Source organism: Aristolochia californica, unplaced genomic scaffold (genome assembly GCF_029961685.1).
Source record: "Aristolochia californica isolate CCGP_79_NKW_82.1479 unplaced genomic scaffold, dmAriCali1.0.hap1 SCAF_4, whole genome shotgun sequence".
Classification (NCBI taxonomy): domain Eukaryota; kingdom Viridiplantae; phylum Streptophyta; class Magnoliopsida; order Piperales; family Aristolochiaceae; genus Aristolochia; species Aristolochia californica.
Genome location: NW_027182103.1, coordinates 41,480,573 through 41,500,852, shown reverse-complemented (window position 1 = coordinate 41,500,852; position 20,280 = coordinate 41,480,573). Strand labels below are relative to the sequence as shown.

Sequence of the window (20,280 nt, the reverse complement as noted above, 5' to 3'; positions counted from 1 at the left end):
GATGCGCGGTTGGACCCGCGCGTAACGCCTAGGAGGTCGTTAGCGTAGTTACCGTTGAACTCCTCTTGAAGAGGAAGTACCTCAAAAACCCTTCTTCGGTCAACCCCCCTGAGATGAAATCATACTCTCTCTCTTTTCACTAGAGAGGGCATATATGTCATTTGCTTCACTGCCCTCGGTTTCGGTTTTCCGACCTCTTCCTGCCTGTCGTCCAGTAAATCTTCAATCGTGGAATGCAGTCGGACAACGGTAGCATTTTTTATTACATGAAGCAGGAAATTTGAGAAGCAACGATGCCTGTAAGTCGTTTATGGGCTTGTTTTCGGTGTCTGATATTTTTTATCCTAGATAGTGGCAATAATGGAATTAAGCTCTCCGTATAAATTGCAATTTCAGCTTCTCGACGTTAATGTCGCCGTTTTCGTTGTCATCTCCCTCCAACCAAACTCATTTGACTGACTCTTGTTTTTCCTCTCGGAAGATGCTATCTCGTTCCATGCCTGATGCATTTTTCAAAGATGGCGTCGGAAACCCAATGCGCATTCTGAAACCCTAAATTCTGGACTACCCGATTTTACTTCCGGGAATTTTCTATAGGATGACCGAGATTTCGTTCGGTTTTCTCGTTCCATCATGGTGGGAGATCGAGATCACGGTCGCGGCTTCCGTGTTCGTGATCATCGTGTTCTCATTCCTTTCGAAGTTTTCAGCAGGAGGCAAGGGAAGTGGCGAAGATGGTTCCATGGGTGAGGAACAACTTATAATACGCGACTCTGATGTGAAAGACAAGGTCCGTTTTCGTATTTTCTCTGGATACTTTACAATATCATGGGTTTGGATGCTTAGTTTCGGAAGTTTCATTCTCGAATTGTTGCTCTTGTGACTGAAAATTATTTGTTGGAACGAATTTTAGTCTTCACCGAGATTTCGTTCCATCGGGGATATATTTTAACCAAGAACTACCTAGATAGAATCACGGATTCTGGTGCTCTACCTAGTTTGACAATTTTTTCAGACGCTCAAGCCCAACAGTTTGAGGAGCTCGTGGTGTATTTATTATCAAACCGCATAAAGTTCATCAAAGTGACCGGATGTGCCAAACCAAACAAAAGCGAAATATGAGAAACATCTTTCTCTTTTCCTACGGAATGAATCTGGAGTGCAGTGCTGGTTAAGGGATAACTTATTAACTAAAAGAACTATATCTTTTGTTTAGACCAGTCTTACACTAGGGGATCGATGAGAATGCATCACGAGAATGAATGCTAGATGGCCGGAGTGCTATGTGATTGGTGCAATCCTAGAATTGTAGACGACAACTGCCAGACACCAGGTCATGCTTTCTGGAGTAAAAAATAAGAATATTAAACAACCATTTGGAGCAGCATTTTAAGATGAGAATTTGAGAGATTGCTATCGGATTGTTTGGACATGTTCCACATGGACTGTAATACACAATGAGAAGGATTTTTTTTTTTTATGATGGCTAATGGTGGGAGACAAAAATGACATGGATGGAAGTTGGGAGGACATGAAGGAAATCAACCAAATAATGGAGCTTGCAAATAATTGAGCATAATGAAGGTGGAAATCCACCCAAATCTAGTTGCCATGGCACTGATAAAAAATTTAATGGAAACAGTCTTCTTTTTTTTTTTTAAATGAATGGGTGACACTCTGATAATAATGAGATGTTTAGATGACATCAGTTGGTTTTGCGTGGCATGGGAATTTTGATAATTGATACAGCTTCAGGTTGGTTCTAGAGCGTATTTTTTTTGCATATGGATGCCATTCTTGCCATTATATCGTGCTTAGCTGGAACTTATATTTGGGTGATAGTTTCTGAGCTGTTATATTTTGTTAACTAAATAGTGATTATTATAGCCAGAAAGAAGTATTTGGTGGATCAAGATTGTTCATCGTATCTGCTGATGATAGACTCTCATCATTTCTGAGATATTAAATTTTCTACAACTTTAATGAGTTTAATCCATGCATTATTTATTTCTCTTATGGAGTAATATTTTCATTTGTTTTTTGACGTGCAGTTCTGCACTTATTTTGTAGATGAGTCAGATAAAAGGAGACTCACAAAGTTCTTCAGCATATGTGATCAAGGTATTAGTTTTTTATCATCTGAAATTAGAGTACAGATTTTTTCTTGCATGGCCTTGTGAATGAAAGCCCTATCCGTTTACGTTCATTATGGATATGGAGATTTTTGCTACTCTCCTTAGATCAATTTTATGTTTTGTGAATGAAATGAGATGTGGACATTTATGAACTCTCTCATTTCAGGTGGAACTATTAGCTGCCAAGAATTTGATTGGTGCAAACATAAATGGCACTTCTGATCCATATGCTATCATTACTTGTGGTGCACAGAAACGCTTTAGGTGATTATAGACTCTCTCTCTCTCTCTCTCTCTTGCTGATGTGGTTAACCATGAATCTTTTCTCACAATTCGTAATGTGCTTTATTTATGGTGTCTTGCATCTCTTTAGATATGTTGAGGAGTATTTTTAAATTTTTTCTAAAGGAAAATTTTTTTCTTTCTGAAAACATGGCATCAAAATTTTCCAATCATAGTCTGGCTTCTATCTGTTAAAACATGATGATGTCATCGATATTGCTTCCTACTAATAAACTTTATACAGTAAAATTCTTTATGATATGGATGGATGCATTGCAATTTAGGAAACCGTTTCATCTGCTCATGGTTCTTGATCCATAATGGCCAGATAAGATATGTACATGACTATTAGATTTCCTACAAGCCATTTGTATAGTGATCCTTGCTCAAGTGTTTAAAGAGAGTTGAAGATATCGGGTCCACTGGACCTAAGCAATCTTGTTATACTTTTAGCAATCAAAACTACTATTAAATTTGGTGAATCATTTGTTTTGCCTGATATTTATATGCTTACTACTTTTTTATCTCTTTATTTTTTTGTGAATTTTTATGCCTTACAAGAAAATTTATGGGTGCAAAATTATCATCATTGAGTTTTGCTCACACATTTTTTGTTTATGCCGATCCAGCTCTATGGTTCCAGGGTCTAGAAATCCAATGTGGGGAGAGGAGTTCAACTTTTTCGTTGATGAGCTTCCCGTTGAGGTATGGCTGAGAGGGTTCTTGCTGTCATATGTTAAATGCACATGTGTTTCTGTATAAAAAGTGAAGAGGAAATTGTGTTCATATTGATGACTGCCATATTGAGATATGTTAATGTGGAAATGTGGCCTATTCAAATGTGTAATCAGGTTTTTATGCATTTGATGAATATTAAATTTTAAGAAATTTAAATTTGAGAATAAAAATCTCATTGATGCTTGAATGAGTACTTGAAAGTTCAGTACCCTTGATCTAGTTTAATTTGGGTCTTATTGAAGTACTCATAGCGATTGCAATTTCAGTGGACATCATTCATCTTTCAGGACAGTAAGGCCATGTTCACCTCATTCTTATTTTTACAGAAGCTTTTATGACCCTAATTTTTTTGGCATTTGTGCGGCTTGGACTTTTGGCTATATGGTCCATGGGAGGGTTTTTATTGTAAGGTGTCGGGTTCGATTCTCACTATGGTAAGGGAGTTAAACATTAAAAAAAAAAAAAAAAACTAGCATATGTAAATTTTCTGTGTTACTTCTATCACTATTATTGAAGTTTGCTATATATATCAAAATAACAACAGGGGCACATAGTTTTTTTTATTGGGTGAACTGATCACCTAGTTTTTTGCTTTATCTTAGAGATTTCAGGATTCACTTCAGTGTGAATTTGAGTTTTTTTAGCTTATTTTGTAGATTAATGTGACAATATATGATTGGGATATAATATGGAAAAGCACAGTACTTGGTTCTGTTACTGTTCCAGTTAAAGGTGAAGGTCAAACTGGAGCAGACTGGTATACTTTGGATAGCACATCAGGGCAGGTAACATGCTTTACCAAATTCAGTGCATTTTATATGTAGAATTTTTTTTTAAGTGGTTTGTTTTGTGATATAATTTTTTATTTCTTGTCTTTCAGGTGTGTCTTCATATTAAATCAGTTAAACTCCCTGCAAGTTCAAGGTAGTTGAATACTTTGTGTTTTTTCTTTCACTTATTTTGAGAAATGATTAAAACTAATTGTTGGATAGGGCCTGGTTCTATCCCAAAATGACTAGCCACTTAGGAGTCCTATTGCTCAATCTAATAATCCATTAACTTTTCTTCCCATTTCTCAATGTGGTACTTTTTCCTACCCAACACTCCCCTCGTCTGAACATAATGAGCCCAAGACATGGGCACTAACTCCCAATGGAGCACATAACATACAAACTCTCACCTCATGAAGCCCACAACATAGATAACATAGGGAGCATAAACTAAGTTTGGGCCCACGCACACATCTTGCTCTGATACCACTGTTGGTTTTAGCCTAGTTCCATCCCAAAATGACCAGCCACCTAGGAGGCCTATTACTGAACCTTATAAACTAAAAATTTTTCTTCTCATTGGTCAAAGTGGTATTTTTTCCTACATTGCATTCCTTCTCAAGTCCAAGCTTTGACATAACGGACCTAAGACATGGGCACTAACTCCCAATGGAGCAAACAACATATAGACTCTCACTTCATGAAGCCCACACACACATCCTGTTGTGATATTACTATTGGATTGAGCCCATTTCCATCCTAAAATGACTAGGCACTTAGGAGGCCTATTGCTCAACCTTATAAGCCATTGATTTTTCTTCTCATTTCTAATGTGATATTTTTTTTCTACTCAACACTAATCATGGTTTTTGAGAGTCATGAAGAGATTTCATTGAAAGGGAGAAAGTAAATTACAAAAGATTACAAAAAGAGAACCAGCCAAACAAACTAAATTTGGTGACATGGAAAAGTATTCCCCAAGCCTTCGAGATAAAAAATAACAAAGAAGAAGCCAAAAGCAAAGAAACAAACAATCAACTATGTGCTTTAGGATTGGTATCATTGTCAACAAGATGCGCTATGTAATTGTTGGTTACCATATTACTAATATTACTGAACTATTTAGAACTCTTGGTTAAAGAAATACCAATCTCCATTTTTATGTACTTTTTCCAGGTTTACCACTAGTCTTTGGTTTTGATCCATGCTATTGCATTGTGCTACAAATGTTTGTAAAACACTAGGCAAGAGAAAATAACAAATGCAAGTACTAAGGTTCACATAGGTTGTATCAATAGACTAGAGAAGGAAGATATTGCTATCACCCATGATTTGGGCATATTTTATTGGAGAGAATATTGCGCATGAACAAGAGGAAGGTTTTGCATATGCTACAAATTTGTGAGAAGTAGGGGAAATTTGAAGAAAGGTTGAAGAATGGATCTATCAAATGATAGTCAGAAAGGAAGAAAACATTAATGTTGCTGCCAAAAAATTTAAATAAGGCTTGATTATGTTGATTATGGTCAGACTTTGACGGCAAATATACTGTTTTATTTGATGGACATGTTATTTATTTTTTTACCAGATACTAATTTTAAATTTAATCATGGATAGATGAAGTCCAGTACTGGAGATTTTTCTCATCAAGCAAAATGTATAATGCATTGACCTACTTAACAGTAACATTTTTACGTTGCTTGTTAATGGATTGATGCAGGGCTTTGAACGGGAATGCAAGGAGAAGAATGCCTGCCGACAAGCAAGGACCCACAGTGGTTCATCAAATACCCGGGCCTTTACAAACAATTTTCAGTCTTCACCCTGATGAGGTCACTACTGTTAAATTGTTACTCTTACATCAAAATTTTATTTTTGAAGTTACAGTTTTTATTATATGTACTTGCTGATTTAATGACTAATTGTTTCAGGTGGTTGACCATAGTTATTCGTGTGCATTAGAGAGGTCATTCTTATACCACGGGCGCATGTATGTCTCTGCATGGCATATTTGCTTCCATTCCAATGTTTTTTCAAAACAAATGAAGGTACTTTTGTTTTTCATTATTTAAAATCTCATTAGCTGTGTTTCTTTTGTTTGGTTCAACTTGATGTTTATGATTTGTAATTTTTTTGAAAGTGTGATACCATGTCATCAATCAATTGTTAAAGTGCTCTTGTCTATTATATCCTTATAAGATATTCTGAGTTTTATTTGTTTACTGTGTTGCTTGAAATTGATGGTCCATACTCCATTAGGCTTCACACCTAAGTAGCTTGATTTTCATGTGCTTTGCTGGATACTTTCTATTCCCTGACAGTCTTTCTGATTTTTTTATACAACTGGCCTTTGCTAACCATGTGAGTATAAAGTCTGCCCACTAAAGATGAACATAGTGAATCCTCCTGATGTCGTGATCAACTCTGTCAACTTGCTCTATTTCAAAGACAAAATAAAATCTATCCAATAATTCTGGTTTCTATGGTGGAAAGTCATGAATAAGTGATTTATGAGGAAAGTAGGACTTAAATGGCTATGTCAATATTATGTTCTCCCTGGTTTTAATGTTATGGTTTCATTTATGAAAGAGCTAGTTTGGTTCTCTCATCTTTCTGTGCAGAAGTTATGCGAACATCAATGAGTAGACCAAATATTTCAAGCAATTTGTTTTTATTTGCTTCTCCTTGAGTAATGTAAAGTTATTGGTTTTTATTTTTATTTGATAGGTAGTAATTCCATTTGAAGATATTCACGAGGTACGTATTTGGGATTTGCCTCATCCAATTTTTTTTAGTGGGTTAGGAACGTAATTGTTATTCCAATGCAGATTAAAAGGAGTCAACACGCATTCATTAACCCTGCCATTACTATAATACTTCGCATGGGTTGTGGTGGACATGGAGTACCCCCTTTGGGAAGTCCAGATGGTTAGTCAATGTTACCATGGTAGTTTTCCTTTTTCTTCTTTGAGTAGAAAATGACTTTTTATCTTTTGTTTTGGTGAGAAATGTCCTCAAAATTCTGTTTTATTGCACCATGTTTTGAGGATTATCGAATGGAACATATTACTATAATTTTCTTTCAGAATATTACGATTCTAATGGTATTGTGGTCTGCATGTTCACATTTTCAAGCAATAAAATTTCACTTCTAGTGTACTCATTGGAGTTGCTGACGGAACAAATTAATGATATATTAATTGTACACAAATAGCTTAACTTTTTTTAAAATAGATAAAATTTTGTTCTTTTGTATGACAAGTGTGAAAAAGTATTTTCAATATATTATGTCGACCACATTAAGACTCGTAGATCAAAGAATTAGGTGGAATAGTGTCATTTCTCCAAAAAAAAAAAAAAAAAAAAAAACAGAGTGATTAGGAAAATAATTGAAATAAGGAAAATATGGAAAAGTATAAGAAGGTGGCAGTTTTCAAAGTACACTGCTTATGGATTGTAATGGAAAAGAGTGGGGATGGGGGTTGCAGCGCGGAGTGGGAGGGGTTCTACTGTAAGGGCATTGGTTCAAGTCTTAATGGCATGGAGGGAGCACCAGAGCCAAAACTATTCTTCAACCTTCTCCATATTGACATGCATAGTTTCTCTTTAGCTTGATTCTTGTTTCGGTAACCAACATGACATTCATTAGATGTTTTCATCAACCTCGTAGTTTATATAATGCTTGTTGAATGAGCTATTTATATGCTCTATGTCATCATTTACATTTGTATAACTGACAAATATATTTTTATTTGTTTGGTGTAGCTGTATAAAATTTAGCATTAATCTGGTCTGTATTAAGAGACAAGAAGTTACATGCTCCTTTTGAAAGACACATGAGCTTTATAGTTGCTTTTATTTCTATTTTTTTTATTTTAAGAAAGGTGAAGATTCATTTAAAGGCCCAAGGGCAAAGAACTAACAAATAAAGCTTAAGAGGGAGCCTCCATTGCAATGAGAGATTGGAGGGAGACTTGTTGTTTAGCAAGCAAGTCAGCTACATGCTTAGCTGATCTCGGAATGAAATTTCAAATACAAGGAAAAGAGCTGGAATTATCTAAAATCTCATGAAATTATGGATGTACTCCACTCAACTTGTTTGGATTTGGCACTATGTTCTGAGATCAACAAAGGGTGATTTCCTTAGCTAAACAAGGTGTTTTCCTTCAATCTTTTGCTGTAATGGCATCTCTCTTGTTTATTTTGTTGTAATTTGGTTCATTGGCTTTGCCTTGATCAAACTCGCCTTTCTAAAAAAAATAAAAAATAACAAATCTAAAAGATCATGGAAGATTTAGACGCCAAGGGGGTTCCAAAGGTTTGAAGCACTAGTCAATTATCACTTTGGAGTCTCCTTCAATCCAGAGTCGCCCATCGCAAGAGGTTTTAAAAATGAGAAGGCTATGATGAAGACCTTGAATTTCAGCCGTGGTGGAATCTGCAACCCTCAAGAGACTAGATGTGGCAAGGATCCATCATGGGAATGGAAGACACTACCAAAACCAGGGGGCTTGGGTTGCCCAAAGCACGACCATCAAAGTTGAGTTTAATCATGCCACTAGGAAGCGGTTTTCGTTCAGAATTCTCCTTTCTCTAAAGTACTGACTTGTGCAATAATTTTCCAATTGTTGCAAGGGAGCCCTCCTTAGAGACTTTCAAACATGGGGGACAGTGCTGATCCACGTCATGATGGAACTAGTTATTTTCTCAATAGTGCTATCAAGAGAGCTGGTACCACCTCTAAATATTCTCATTGTTCCTTTCCAGCTAGAGCCCCCACAGGATATGAGTAAGGCAGGTCGAGATTAGCTGATGCGGCACGGGAATGTGGTGTGTTGCTGCAGTGAGGGAGAATGGAGAAAATAGAAGGAGAAGAAGAAGAAAGAAGGAAGAGAGGGGAAGTAGGGAGTCGAGAGCAGGGAGGCGTAAGGAAGAACAGTAGGGGAAAACTTCAATCTATTCAATCATTTGATTTCAAAACATTACAAGTTTAAATAGAAAATAAAAACCCTAGTTGACATTTCAAAATAACCAAAATACCCCTGAAGACAAAAATGCCCTTAAACAAATAAAAATAATTACATCTAAGGACAATACAAAATATTGATAACAAATTACAAAATAACACCTAGTCAGTCCTAAATGATTCACTACCAATCACAACGTGGAGGGGGAAGGGAGAACAGTTGGGAAAAACTTCAATCTATTCAATCATTTGATTCTAAAACATTACAAGTTTAAATAGAAAATAAAAACACTAGTGGACATTTCAAAATAACCAAAATGCCCCTGATGACAAAAATGCCCATAAACAAATAAAAATAATTACATCTAAGGACAATACATAGATAATAAAATTACAAAATAACTCCTAATCAGTCCTAAATGATTCACTACCAACCACAGCATGGTGGCTCTTGTCATGGACTGATGTCTTCCGGTATAGACTTGTGTAATAGGCGATACACGGTGGTGCCATTAGCACCGTGCCAAACTCAGGAATTCAGGTTCCAGCTCCAAGACCACAATTCCGTAAGGTTTCTAGGGAGACATAGATTTCAACCAAGTTTTCTGAAGAAATGGTTCCAAACTTGCCAGGAGAAGTGCAGTGAAGGAGATGGTGGCTGATCCTCTCATTGCCATTGTCACAAAAACAGCATTGAAAATTAGGGACATCATGCCCTTCCTCCACAGGTTATCCGCAGTAGATATCTTATTCCGGATTGCACTCTAAAGAAAGAATTCATTTTTGGTAGTTGGGAAAGCTTCCATGCAATGCTAGTTTTATGCTGCTGGTTCCCATTCCAGTGCATCAGATTACTGTATCCCGAAGTGACAGTGAATTATCTACTGTTAGAGATTGCTCAGACCATCCTATCTTTTGAGAGACTTCTAATTCTCATACCATTCAGGTCAGAGCTGAGATTTCTGCCCTTATCATTTTCGTCATCTCTAAGTCCTCTTTTTGGAGGTGAAGGTCCCAATTGATCTGCTCTCCATCCAGGCTGCTGGTATCTTGGCTGGTCATTGATTGGTTCATGGTGATGCTGTAGGTGAGTGACTTGATGAGCATATGTGGTCTTTTTCCAATCCACCAATCTTCCTAGATTTAATAGGCTTCCCCTTCACAGCACAGAATCTTATCCCTTTGGCTAACTTTGGCAGAAGGGCGAAAAGGGCATGCCAAAGGGGGGAAAGCTTCTGCCATACTCCCCCATCCAGACACCAGAAACTCCTATCCAAAGCTAGCTTCTTAGAAACAATCCTACCCCAAGTAAGCTCCTTGTCATCATTGAATCTCCAAAACCACTTGAGGAGCAGTTTGTGATTCATTTCCTTGATTGGTCCAACTCCCCACCCAACTCTTGTGCTTGCAAACATCCTTCTAGCCAATGCATCTTCTGACCCTTTTGAGAGAAATCTCTTCTTAAGGTTGTCAATGCACCTGATCATGCGAGCTGGGCTGGGATGAGTAATAGATTTTTTTTGAAAAGGTGATGATTTTATCGAGAACAAAGTAAAAACAACAAAAATATTAAGGAAGCGCTCCCTTACAACAAAAGATTGCAAGGAAGTTCCTAATTTAGCACAAGAATCAACAACAGAATTCGTTCTTTGGGAACATGAGACCAAGTACAAGAAATAGAAGATACAATTTTAGCATTGTCCAAAAAATATCCCAACGTTGCCACGGGGGTCCGAAGGGGTAGAGCATAAGCCAATCACAACTCCTGAGTCACCTTCAATAACAAGGGGCTCACGGAATCGGTCGCGGAAGAGAATAAGACCATGTAGGAGACTAGAGAGCTCAACGGTTGTGGAATCAGTCACACCAAGAGGCCCGGGATAGGATAGAAGAGTGGTCCCATCCTCATTGAGAAACACACCACTGTAACCCGGACGCCCAGGACAACCAAGGGCGCTACCATCAAAATTGAGCTTAATGGCCCCGACGAGGGTGGGAGGGGGGGTTGGCTAGTCATCATGGCAATCGTGCTTCAGTTAGCGCTGAGAGAAACGTTCAAGAGATTATCGAACTCCCTTTGGGTATGGAGCCAAGTAGAAATAAGATCAGTGGTAGCGCAAATGACCTCCTCAATAGTGTTGGATTTGCAGTTGAACCGACAATTAGAATACTAACAATACATGAGTTGTCTACCTGCCTTCGAGAGGTGTTGCCCTTTCAATGTTGAAAGCCATTTCTCAAGCTTCTTTACCACAGAGTTCCAAAGCAATTTGTTGGGTTTGCTAGAGAAGAGGGGCAAACCTAGGTAGATTGCGAGAAGTTTGGAGCAGGAAAGACCAAGATGTTCAGCCATCATTAAGTTGGTTATTCTCCAAGTTGAAATCGAATAGGGTGGTCTTGGCCCAATTAACTTTCTGCATTGTGGTGATCTCAAATAGACCAAGCAGAGCCTTGAGCTCTAAGGATCCGACATAAGAACAAATAGTATCATTTGTGAATTAGAGTGAAGGGATGTCCATCTTAGCCGTCTCAGATACTGGAAGCAGCCATCTAGTTTATTGGGCTGCAATGATCATGGAAATGACACATTCACCACCACGTTAGAGTGCAAAGGGAGAGGGTCTCTCTGTCAAATTCCCCCTTGATCCCTTAAATATATCCGCACACACACTCGTTGAGAAGCAGGGAGTACGAAGCTAAGGACAGACAACTTCAAATCCAGAACTGCCACCTATCACCGAACCCTATCTGCTCGATGATAGAATCCACCAAATCCCTGTTGATGTGATCAAAGGCCTTTTGAAGGCCTAATTTTAGAAACACACTTGACCTCCCTATTTTTTTGAGGTGGTCAATAATTTCATGAACACTCAACCAAAGTGCTTCTTCGCTTTATAAATGCACTTTGTCCTTAGTGAATGACCAAAAGTTGTGTGACCTTCATATGATTAGCAAGGATTCAAGCAACCACCTTGTATGGGCCAAATATAAGGCTAATAAGTCTGAAGTCTTTGGGGGTTTCCTCTTGGTTCTTCTTGTGCACTAGAAGGATGCGTCCATAGTATGGCATTTACTTCCATTAGTGAAGAAGCTCCAAACCATAGTGCTTGTAAAATTTCCCATTCAATCTATTGGCCTAGGAGCTTTATCATTGGGCATCATTGTAGCCACTGCATCAATTTCTTTGCTAGATAAGGCGCACTCAATTAATTCTGCTAGGGCAGCAGAGATTTTTCTGAAATACACATTCTGGATCCCTAGGTCAATGGTCCTCTCCTCCTAGTATAGGGCTGAAAAGAAACTGATGATGTCCACCAATACAGAGAGAGAGAGAGACAGAGACAGAGACAGAGAAGCAATTTGGTTAGATCTGCATCTAGCAGAGGCAACAATATGAAAGAACTTTGTGTTGTCGTCACCCTTCTCTAGCTACTTGAAGCAAGCCCCCTGTTTCCAGAGGATCCTCTCATTGTAGGTATTTTTTTAAAGTTCATTTACAGGCTCATTTCTACTGCTAAAGGTAGAGAGCTCTACATTCCTCTTCCTCATCGAGTGCAACAATTTGATAGAGGGCAGTTCAGTGGGCAGCAGCAGCAGTGAGGGACTGTTTGAACCAAGATTGATCTTCAATTTCTGGGCTTTAAGATTGAGACTGAAGTGCCTTCTCGATCCCTTTGTAGTATTGATGCTAGATTACCAGTGACTAACAAGTTAGTCAAATCCTTAGATTGCCAGATATTCTCAAATCTAAAGCATTGGATTCCCATTTTCCAAACTTTGTATCTAATAGAATTGGCCAATGATTCATCGGTGCCTTGTTTCATACCTTTCTAGTGGAGACCCCATAGAGCCCAAGCCAATCAATGGTGACAAGAAAATAATCTAGCTTAGAAAGAATGGGTCTCTGCTAACCATTAATCCATGTAAATGCCTACCTCGAGAGCGATACTTCCTTCAGTTCATTACTTCTAATGTTGAGGTGATTCAAGTAGAGTGGGGGCGATACTTCCTTCAGTTCATTACTTCTAATGATGAGGCGATTCAAGTAGAGGGGAGGGGGGTGTTACAGTTTCTTATAGTGTTGAAATCTCCTGCCAATAGCCCTGGGAGAGGTCACTGCTGAATGACATCAGTTAATTCATCCCAGTAGGCGACCCTTTGCATATATTTGTTAGGCCCACAAATCTCCGCAAGGTAACACTTGTTTCCTGGATCATGATCAAATGACTTGACATAGATTGAATGCTCTCCCACCTCAACCTCCAAGACATCTATAATATTGCTATCCCGCATCAGAATGATACCCCCTGCATGTTTTTTGGCATTAATTGCTCACCAATCTAAAGTTGGGAACTGCTCAAGGTCTCTGACTATAGAATAAGGCATGCTCTGGATTTTTGTTTCTTGTAGAACAACTATCTTTGCTTTATAATCCTGAAGAAGGTCTCTAATGACAACTTGTGTTCTAATACATCTAACTCGCATTATGTTCCATGATACAAAGATCATTTTTTACCCCCTGAAATTGTCCTTGATAGATAAACCCCGTCAACTGTGCAAGCTCCATCATACTTGTCTTTCTTAGATTGGAGTTCTTTGACGAGTTGTATGGATGCTCCCTTGGAAGGCCAATACTAGATGGTTTGATTGGTTCTTTGTTGTTGCATTCTGCCTGGTTAGGTAATCCAACACAAGGGTTTGAGTTGGGGCGACCTATGCCTCTCTTTTGCATGGTGGTTATTGATTTAGTGGCAGGTTGATTTAGTAGGTGGCCTATTGGCCTCCCTGTCTTCTCCGTTTTGTTCTATTCTGTGAGCCCATGTCCTCTGTGAATGATAATTTCTCAAAGACAATTTTAAGCCAGAACTTCTTGCTACCAACATCCATGTTGAGAAATAGGAACCTAACCCAAACTTGTTTTGAAACATATGAATATCCTTGTTGGTGCACTTGGTTGCACGTTTGCATGTTGAGTGTAACCATTTTTCCAAGGGAAGACCACCTCTGCCTTAACTCCACCGACAAACTTATGATCTATATCCACTATCCTAGAGAGTTAGTGGAGGGGGATAGGCAACCATTCGTGAATCTCTGTGATTGGAAATTGGATGGTAGGTTGCACTTTTCTTAGTGGAGGGGGGTTATCTGCTTGAAACTCCATACTTCTCTATTAGCCATGTACAAAACTCATTACTTCCCATTGAGTCGTTTGCCCAACAGTTCGCCAACTTGGGCCTTGGTAGAACAAATGGAAGCTTTTGCACAAGCAGGTGTTTGGGGAGGAACGACACCCATGGAATTGGTGTTTTGAGTGGCTTCTATCCGGGAAAGCGAGGGAAAATCCTCTCTAGTTGTTTTCAATGTGGGTTGAGGGTTGGAGGTCGTTGGTGGGGCTAGAGTAGATTGAGAGTCAATGAACAAGGTTCATCCAAAACCAAGGGTGGTGTCTTGGGAATGTAGAGTCGTACCATAGTCTTAGCTCTTCTATATTATAGGATCTTACATTCCCTCCCATTAATGTGTTGAAAGGCCAATAAATAATAGACGATCTCACCTAACCAAAGCTCCTTGCTTCAAATCATGCTTGCTTTTGTCCTGGAAGGTGGCTTGCAATTGCTTGACGAAATTAGCACAAGCTATCTTCGGGATGTTGGTGAAGGATGCTTTTTCTCCTTTTTTTAGTGTGATCTTGATCGTTGGATGTCCCTGCATAGAGCTTTCCTTAAAGGTGAGAAGGAGTATCCATTTTTTGCTTATGGCAGCAACTTTTCCGGATCTTTTTTCTCCTTTCCTTCTTTGCTCCACTGTCTTCCACCGGTCATTGTGGTCTCCGTTCATCGTCCGCCCATTGCATCCTGGTGTTGCTTGCTGAAGACTGCGGACCTCTTCGTCTCTTTGCCATCCTTGCCGCTTCTTGTCGCTCTCTTTCCTTTCAGGGTTCAAACCACAGCTTTACAGTTAATTGATGTGCTAGCACATTTTTTGTTTTATCTTTTTTTTTCTCACTCCCTTTCTCATCATTTTTTTATGTTTCTTCTCGTCAACTGTTTGAGTAAGAACTAGTAACAATTCTTAAGTGGAATTAGCCATGTTGTATTAGAGATCATCTCATGATAACATAATATGTCCTGTACTTCTATTGAATTTTTCTAGAAATGTATATAGATATGTTAGAAGCAATGATCTTTAATGCTCTTTTAGTTTTTGTATCTAAAAGCTAGTGTTAGAATTACTAATAAATGACATTATCAAAATATACTTAATTCTAGCTGCTCTTTTCATTTTTTTCAGGTAGAGTGAGATATAAATTTGCATCTTTTTGGAACAGAAATCATGCATTAAGGAATTTACAACGTGCAGCGAAGAATTTTCACACAATGGAGGAGGCAGAGAAAAAGGTTTGTTTTCTCATTCAGGACTTATCATTGTGCTATGTACTACTCTTGCTACCAAACATCAGAAACAGCTTTTTTTAAACTGGTGTTGGACTTCCATAAGGCAAGTTTGATCAATTGTTCTGACCAGTTGAATCAATTTCTGTATCTTTTGAAACGTAGGAGAAAGAGCAATCTGCATTGCGTGCTCATAGTAGCTCTATTAGAGGTGGTAAAAAGCAGGCTAAAGTTCCTGAGGACTCTAATATTCTCAAGACTGAAAAGTTCCAGCCCTTCATTAAAGAAGAAGTTCTAGTTCCAATTGTAAATGTACTTATGCATCAGCCTTTCTTCTTACAGTTCTATAATTACCTTTGAAATTTTTCTTGAATAATATAAGGAGACCTGTTGATTTTTCTCTGTAGGATGTCTTTCCCTGCGCAGCTGAACTGTTCCTTAATGTTCTATTGAGTGACGACTCAAAATTTTTACATGAGTATCGCTCAGCAAGAAAGGACACAAACCTAAATGTAAGTTGGACAAGAAGCTTATGATTCTTTCATATTTAATATTGCAAGACAATGACTTTTGTTTCCGCATTGTCTTTAGGTTGGTCAGTGGCACATTGCAGATGAATATGAGGGTCAGGTTAGAGAAATTACCTTTAGAACTCTATGTAATAGTCCCATGTGTCCTCCAGACTCTGCCATGACTGAGTGGCAACATTTTGTACTATCACCCAATAAATCTACTCTGGTATGTACCTATTCAACATGGAACTTGTTACCTTCATCTGCCGATGAGCAACAAAACTTAAAACTTATGCTTCTTTTCAGGTATTTGAAACAGTGCAACAGGCACATGATGTTCCATTTGGGTCTTACTTTGAGGTATCTTGCATTTTTTTTATGAGTCTAAGTCTTGGAAATATTAGTATTTTTAAGTCTCTCTCTCTCTCAGTTTATCCATTTATTAATGAGGTCCAGTTTGTTAAATTCTATTTTATGTATTTTCAGTTACTAATTCTTTTTTGATACTGTAATTTAAGGGTTAAAAGTTGCTTTTGTTTTTCAACAAGTTTATCTAGTTTATGTTTACCCTTGGCGTGGATGCTTGAAACATGGATTGCAAAAAAGTTGACTACCCTGCTTCATGCCCAAATACACTGTTTGCTACCTTGACTTTTGTCACATCTTCGCCACAGTAATGAATTACTTCCATTACAGCTTCCAGTTATTTGCATATCCTTCCCTCCCTCTCCCTTGTATGATTAGATTGAATGGATCAGCTGATTTTGGGCTGTAGGCTTGAATCATACCTCGTGTTTAGAACCAGTTTCAAATGGTAGTTGATGCTTCAGAAGAAAATAATGACGGTGCCAAGGGGCACCTGTAATAAGATATATCAGACAATGGGATGCAATTGACCAATTTGATCTTGGAGGCTACCATGGTTGGGTTCCACCTGAAACAAGCTGTCTTAACCTGATTTTTATGTTGGCATTGAATTATTCATTCATAAGCAAAAAGTCAATGATCAAATATAGTAGTATATTTGGATAGCTTTGCTGTTTCCTTCAGTTTGATTATGTTTAACCTCAGGATTTCCAAACTTACCCCTATTTAATGCTATCATTTTTGGAATGGGTATGGGTTTACATTATAGGGGGTGATAAAATTTGACCCAACCTGTTAGGCCAACCTAATTGTACCTGATATGTTGCCACTCTTAAATTGTATGAGTGAAATGGTGAATTCTGAGCTGTTTTAGCGAAAAAGGTTGTAAAAGAGGACAGTAGACCACAGTAGACCATTAAAGTGGTCGGTTCCTGTTTGGAGTTCTCTGTATGTGTCCATTTTTTAGTATGGTTCAGTCAACTAAATTAAATTTACTACTTTAAGTAGACTGATCAAAACAATGCTATTGCTATTATAGGTTCATTGTCGATGGACGTTGGAGACAAACTCAGAATCCTCCTGTACTTTGGATGTAAAAGTGGGTGAGTGACAATATTTCTTTTCTTTTGGTCTCATTACAATAATCAATTTTGAGTTGGGACTATTGGACTTTCAAATCAATCTTTATTACAATTACAGGTTAATTATTCTCACCCCCTCTGAAAAATATGGAAACTAAACTCAACTTCACAAATTTTGCATTATTGTCATCTCCCTAAATTTAAAGTCATTATTCTTGCTCCTTTCTACTAATTTTTTCTGACAAAAAACTAGTGGTTTTACCTTATTTTTATAAAATGAGAGTGGAGTAGTAGCCTCTTCCCCTCTCTCCATCCCTATGTCATATAGGGGGGGAAGGGAAGGGTTGATTCCCTTCCTTTTCTTTTTTCTTAAAATGAAAATAAATAAAAAGGTAATAATTTTTATTAGACTGATTGAAAAAATAAGGGTTAAACCATCATTTTTTAGTATAAAACAAGTACAAGAGACAGAGAGTAACGGACCTTTGAAATTTAGGAGGCTGAGAGTAATTTCCACATTTTTCTGGGGGTGAGGATCATTAACCAAAAAATAATTTAGAAATATGAAAGCTACGTAGCCTCGTAGATAGTTTTCCCCCTATCAGTCTAAGCTTAGTGGCAGGGAAAGAAAAGCAACATTTGGTCGTAGTTACAACTAAAGAGTGAAATCATCTTTCCATTTCTTAGGGTGGCTTACTCATTTTCTTCCTTCAAACCTCTTTCTTGCATTTCGTTCCTGTGATAATTATCTTAGTGATCATGCCCTGTGCCCTAAAATTCTCACTGCTTCTTTTGAGCACAATATGCAGTTCTACAAAAACTGATCAGGAGAATCTTTTTTTAGTTGATGATAATTTTTCAATGTATTTCCTTACTGTTAGTAGACTACAAAATGATTTTAGAAAGTCCTCAAGTCGACCGATATTTTTTTGGTAGGTGTGCATTTCAAGAAATGGTGCGTGATGCAATCTAAGATAAAGAGTGGAGCTGTGAATGAGGTATGTGTGTAGACTAAACTTTCTAGGGAAAAAAGAAAAAGAGCTTAAGTTTTAACATGTCAGTCTAAGTGAATGGATTGTTCACCTCCAATGCCTCAGTCCAAGAAGGAAGCAGAGCAGATGTTGGAGATGGCCCGCTCCTATCTAAAGTCACAGACTTCTATTAAAGAGACGGTACTAGATGAAGCATTGACCGCTCCGGTACAGCCACCCTCTAGCTGATCGTCCGACATTCAGTTTTCCAACCCTTCCTCTTGGAGTTTGTTTCTACTGATTACTCAATTTTCACAGGAGGTGCCCATTCGAAGTTGTTTGTTGTAAAAAATGGAATGTATGTGAAAATTTTGATCTGTAGCATATCCATGTTTTACATTTAGTGTAAGAGTCCACCTTGTCAACTATGAGGGCTTTTCACATCTCCTTTCTCATTCTTGTTATAGTAAAACAGAAGGAGAAATAAAAAATAACAAAAAAATTATCAGTCAGGAGAAGGAGAAAATAAAGTGAGCAGAAGGAGAAGATTTAGTTGTCACCCCTTTGTGCAACATTGCGGGTTGTGGGGACGAATGCCCTCTCTTCTGGAAGTGAATAAAATCAGGCCAACCTTTCCTAAAGCATAAATTTGACTTCAAACTCATCCAAGATTCAAAATATAATGAGCCTCCAAGTCATAACCTTGTTTCAAAGCCATCTTCACAAAAACTAGGTGACAGCCATGGTAAACTCCTACTTCTTCAGCTGCTCACGACTTGCTTCTAATACAACCTTTGGTTGTTCTGACGCCATTTTCTCCCCATTGGATAGACAAGTTGTTTCTTGTGTTAGAAAGTAGACTTACTAGGCTTTTTGTCAAGATATAATTGTTAATATCAAAATCAGCTCTAGACGGTGAAAAACTTTAATTTGTCGACACTTTTGATACCGCACATGACCTCCTACTTGCTACACCTTCATTGATTTTGATGCAATTTTAGAAAAAGAGAATTTGTTCAGATTGTTATTGTGTTAGAAAGTAGACTCACAACTACTTCCATTGATGTGCATTTTGTAGGTTTAAAAATTATAGATTGAAGGAACGAAATGCAGGCATAGTTGATTCTGATACCAATTTTTAGGATCCTTCCTAAATTGAGAAAGGAACACAAGAAAATGTTTCACACACATGAAAAAAAAAATAGGGTTTAACATCTTCAAACATTCCTCCCATTTTCATCTCTTCAATTTATAGTAGAATAAGATTTCTTTGAGAGAAATCCTATTCTAAGTCCTACTTGTCTGTCTTTAACTCTCAACTTTTGTTCAAATTCTAATTTGATTATTAGCATAAACTCTTACAAATTTATATGCCAACTTTTATCTAACTCCAAATAAGCCGCTTTAACTTACAAAGGCAATTAATAAATCATAATCACACAAGGATTTATAGTGATTCACAACTCAAATTCTAAGTTACTATGTCCATTTCCAAGGTGTTTGCATCTCAAGGTTCAATCCCCTTTGATGCTCAACCATTGATAGGAAAACAGTTCACCCTTTTCATCCACCCCTTTTGATTAGAAATATCAAAACAAGGTAAAAAAAAAAAATCAGCATAAAATCAAAAGGCCTTGAGTATCTAAGCAATCTCAAAAAACTACATTGAAACAGACAAGACGAAGATTCAACGCAAGCTAAAGAGAGTAAATAGCTCAAGATTGAAACCTGAAGCGCCCTGGGCCATTTGAATAGGGTGCAGTCGATGTTTCCCTTGTGCCAATTCTCAATCTTTTTCCTCCCCCTGGAAGAACTGCACTCTGAAATCAACGACTTGATGGAGAAGTTTATAACTGATTTTGTAACTATATATGAAGGTAATTCAATGGTTTTTTTTTTGTTTAAGCGTATGTATGTTTGAGACATTATATACTTGTAGTAACTTATGTGGACTAATTCATTTTCAATGTATCTGGATTCTTTGTTAAATTCACTTCCTCTTTTAACACTACAAACTAACACAATGTTAAGTATCAGTAACAAAAATGCGGTTCAGGCCCCAAACC

The 20,280-nt window shown here is 37.7% G+C and overlaps 1 protein-coding gene across 4 annotated transcripts; it reads left to right on the top strand.

Moving 5' to 3' along the window:
• Window positions 1-257: 257 nt before the first annotated feature.
• On the top strand, window positions 258-18,854 carry LOC137962717 (BAG-associated GRAM protein 1). 4 transcript variants are annotated; one of them, XM_068809744.1, is made up of 19 exons: window positions 258-299; window positions 482-790; window positions 2,071-2,121; window positions 2,302-2,399; window positions 3,047-3,122; window positions 3,812-3,940; window positions 4,036-4,079; window positions 5,646-5,757; window positions 5,857-5,973; window positions 6,653-6,682; window positions 6,754-6,853; window positions 15,183-15,289; window positions 15,449-15,595; window positions 15,691-15,795; window positions 15,875-16,021; window positions 16,102-16,155; window positions 17,201-17,264; window positions 18,180-18,241; window positions 18,341-18,854. In XM_068809744.1, the coding sequence occupies exons 2-19, from the start codon at window positions 599-601 to the stop codon at window positions 18,461-18,463; spliced, it is 1,758 nt and encodes a 585-aa protein (XP_068665845.1). In that variant the 5' UTR covers window positions 258-299; window positions 482-598; the 3' UTR covers window positions 18,464-18,854. The 4 variants fall into 4 exon arrangements, with proteins under 4 accessions (XP_068665845.1, XP_068665844.1, XP_068665846.1 ...); XM_068809743.1 differs by lacking the exon at window positions 258-299 and having other exon boundaries at window positions 338-790; XM_068809745.1 differs by lacking the exon at window positions 258-299 and having other exon boundaries at window positions 338-790; window positions 17,201-17,260; window positions 18,341-18,429.
• The last annotated feature ends 1,426 nt before the right edge of the window (window positions 18,855-20,280 follow it).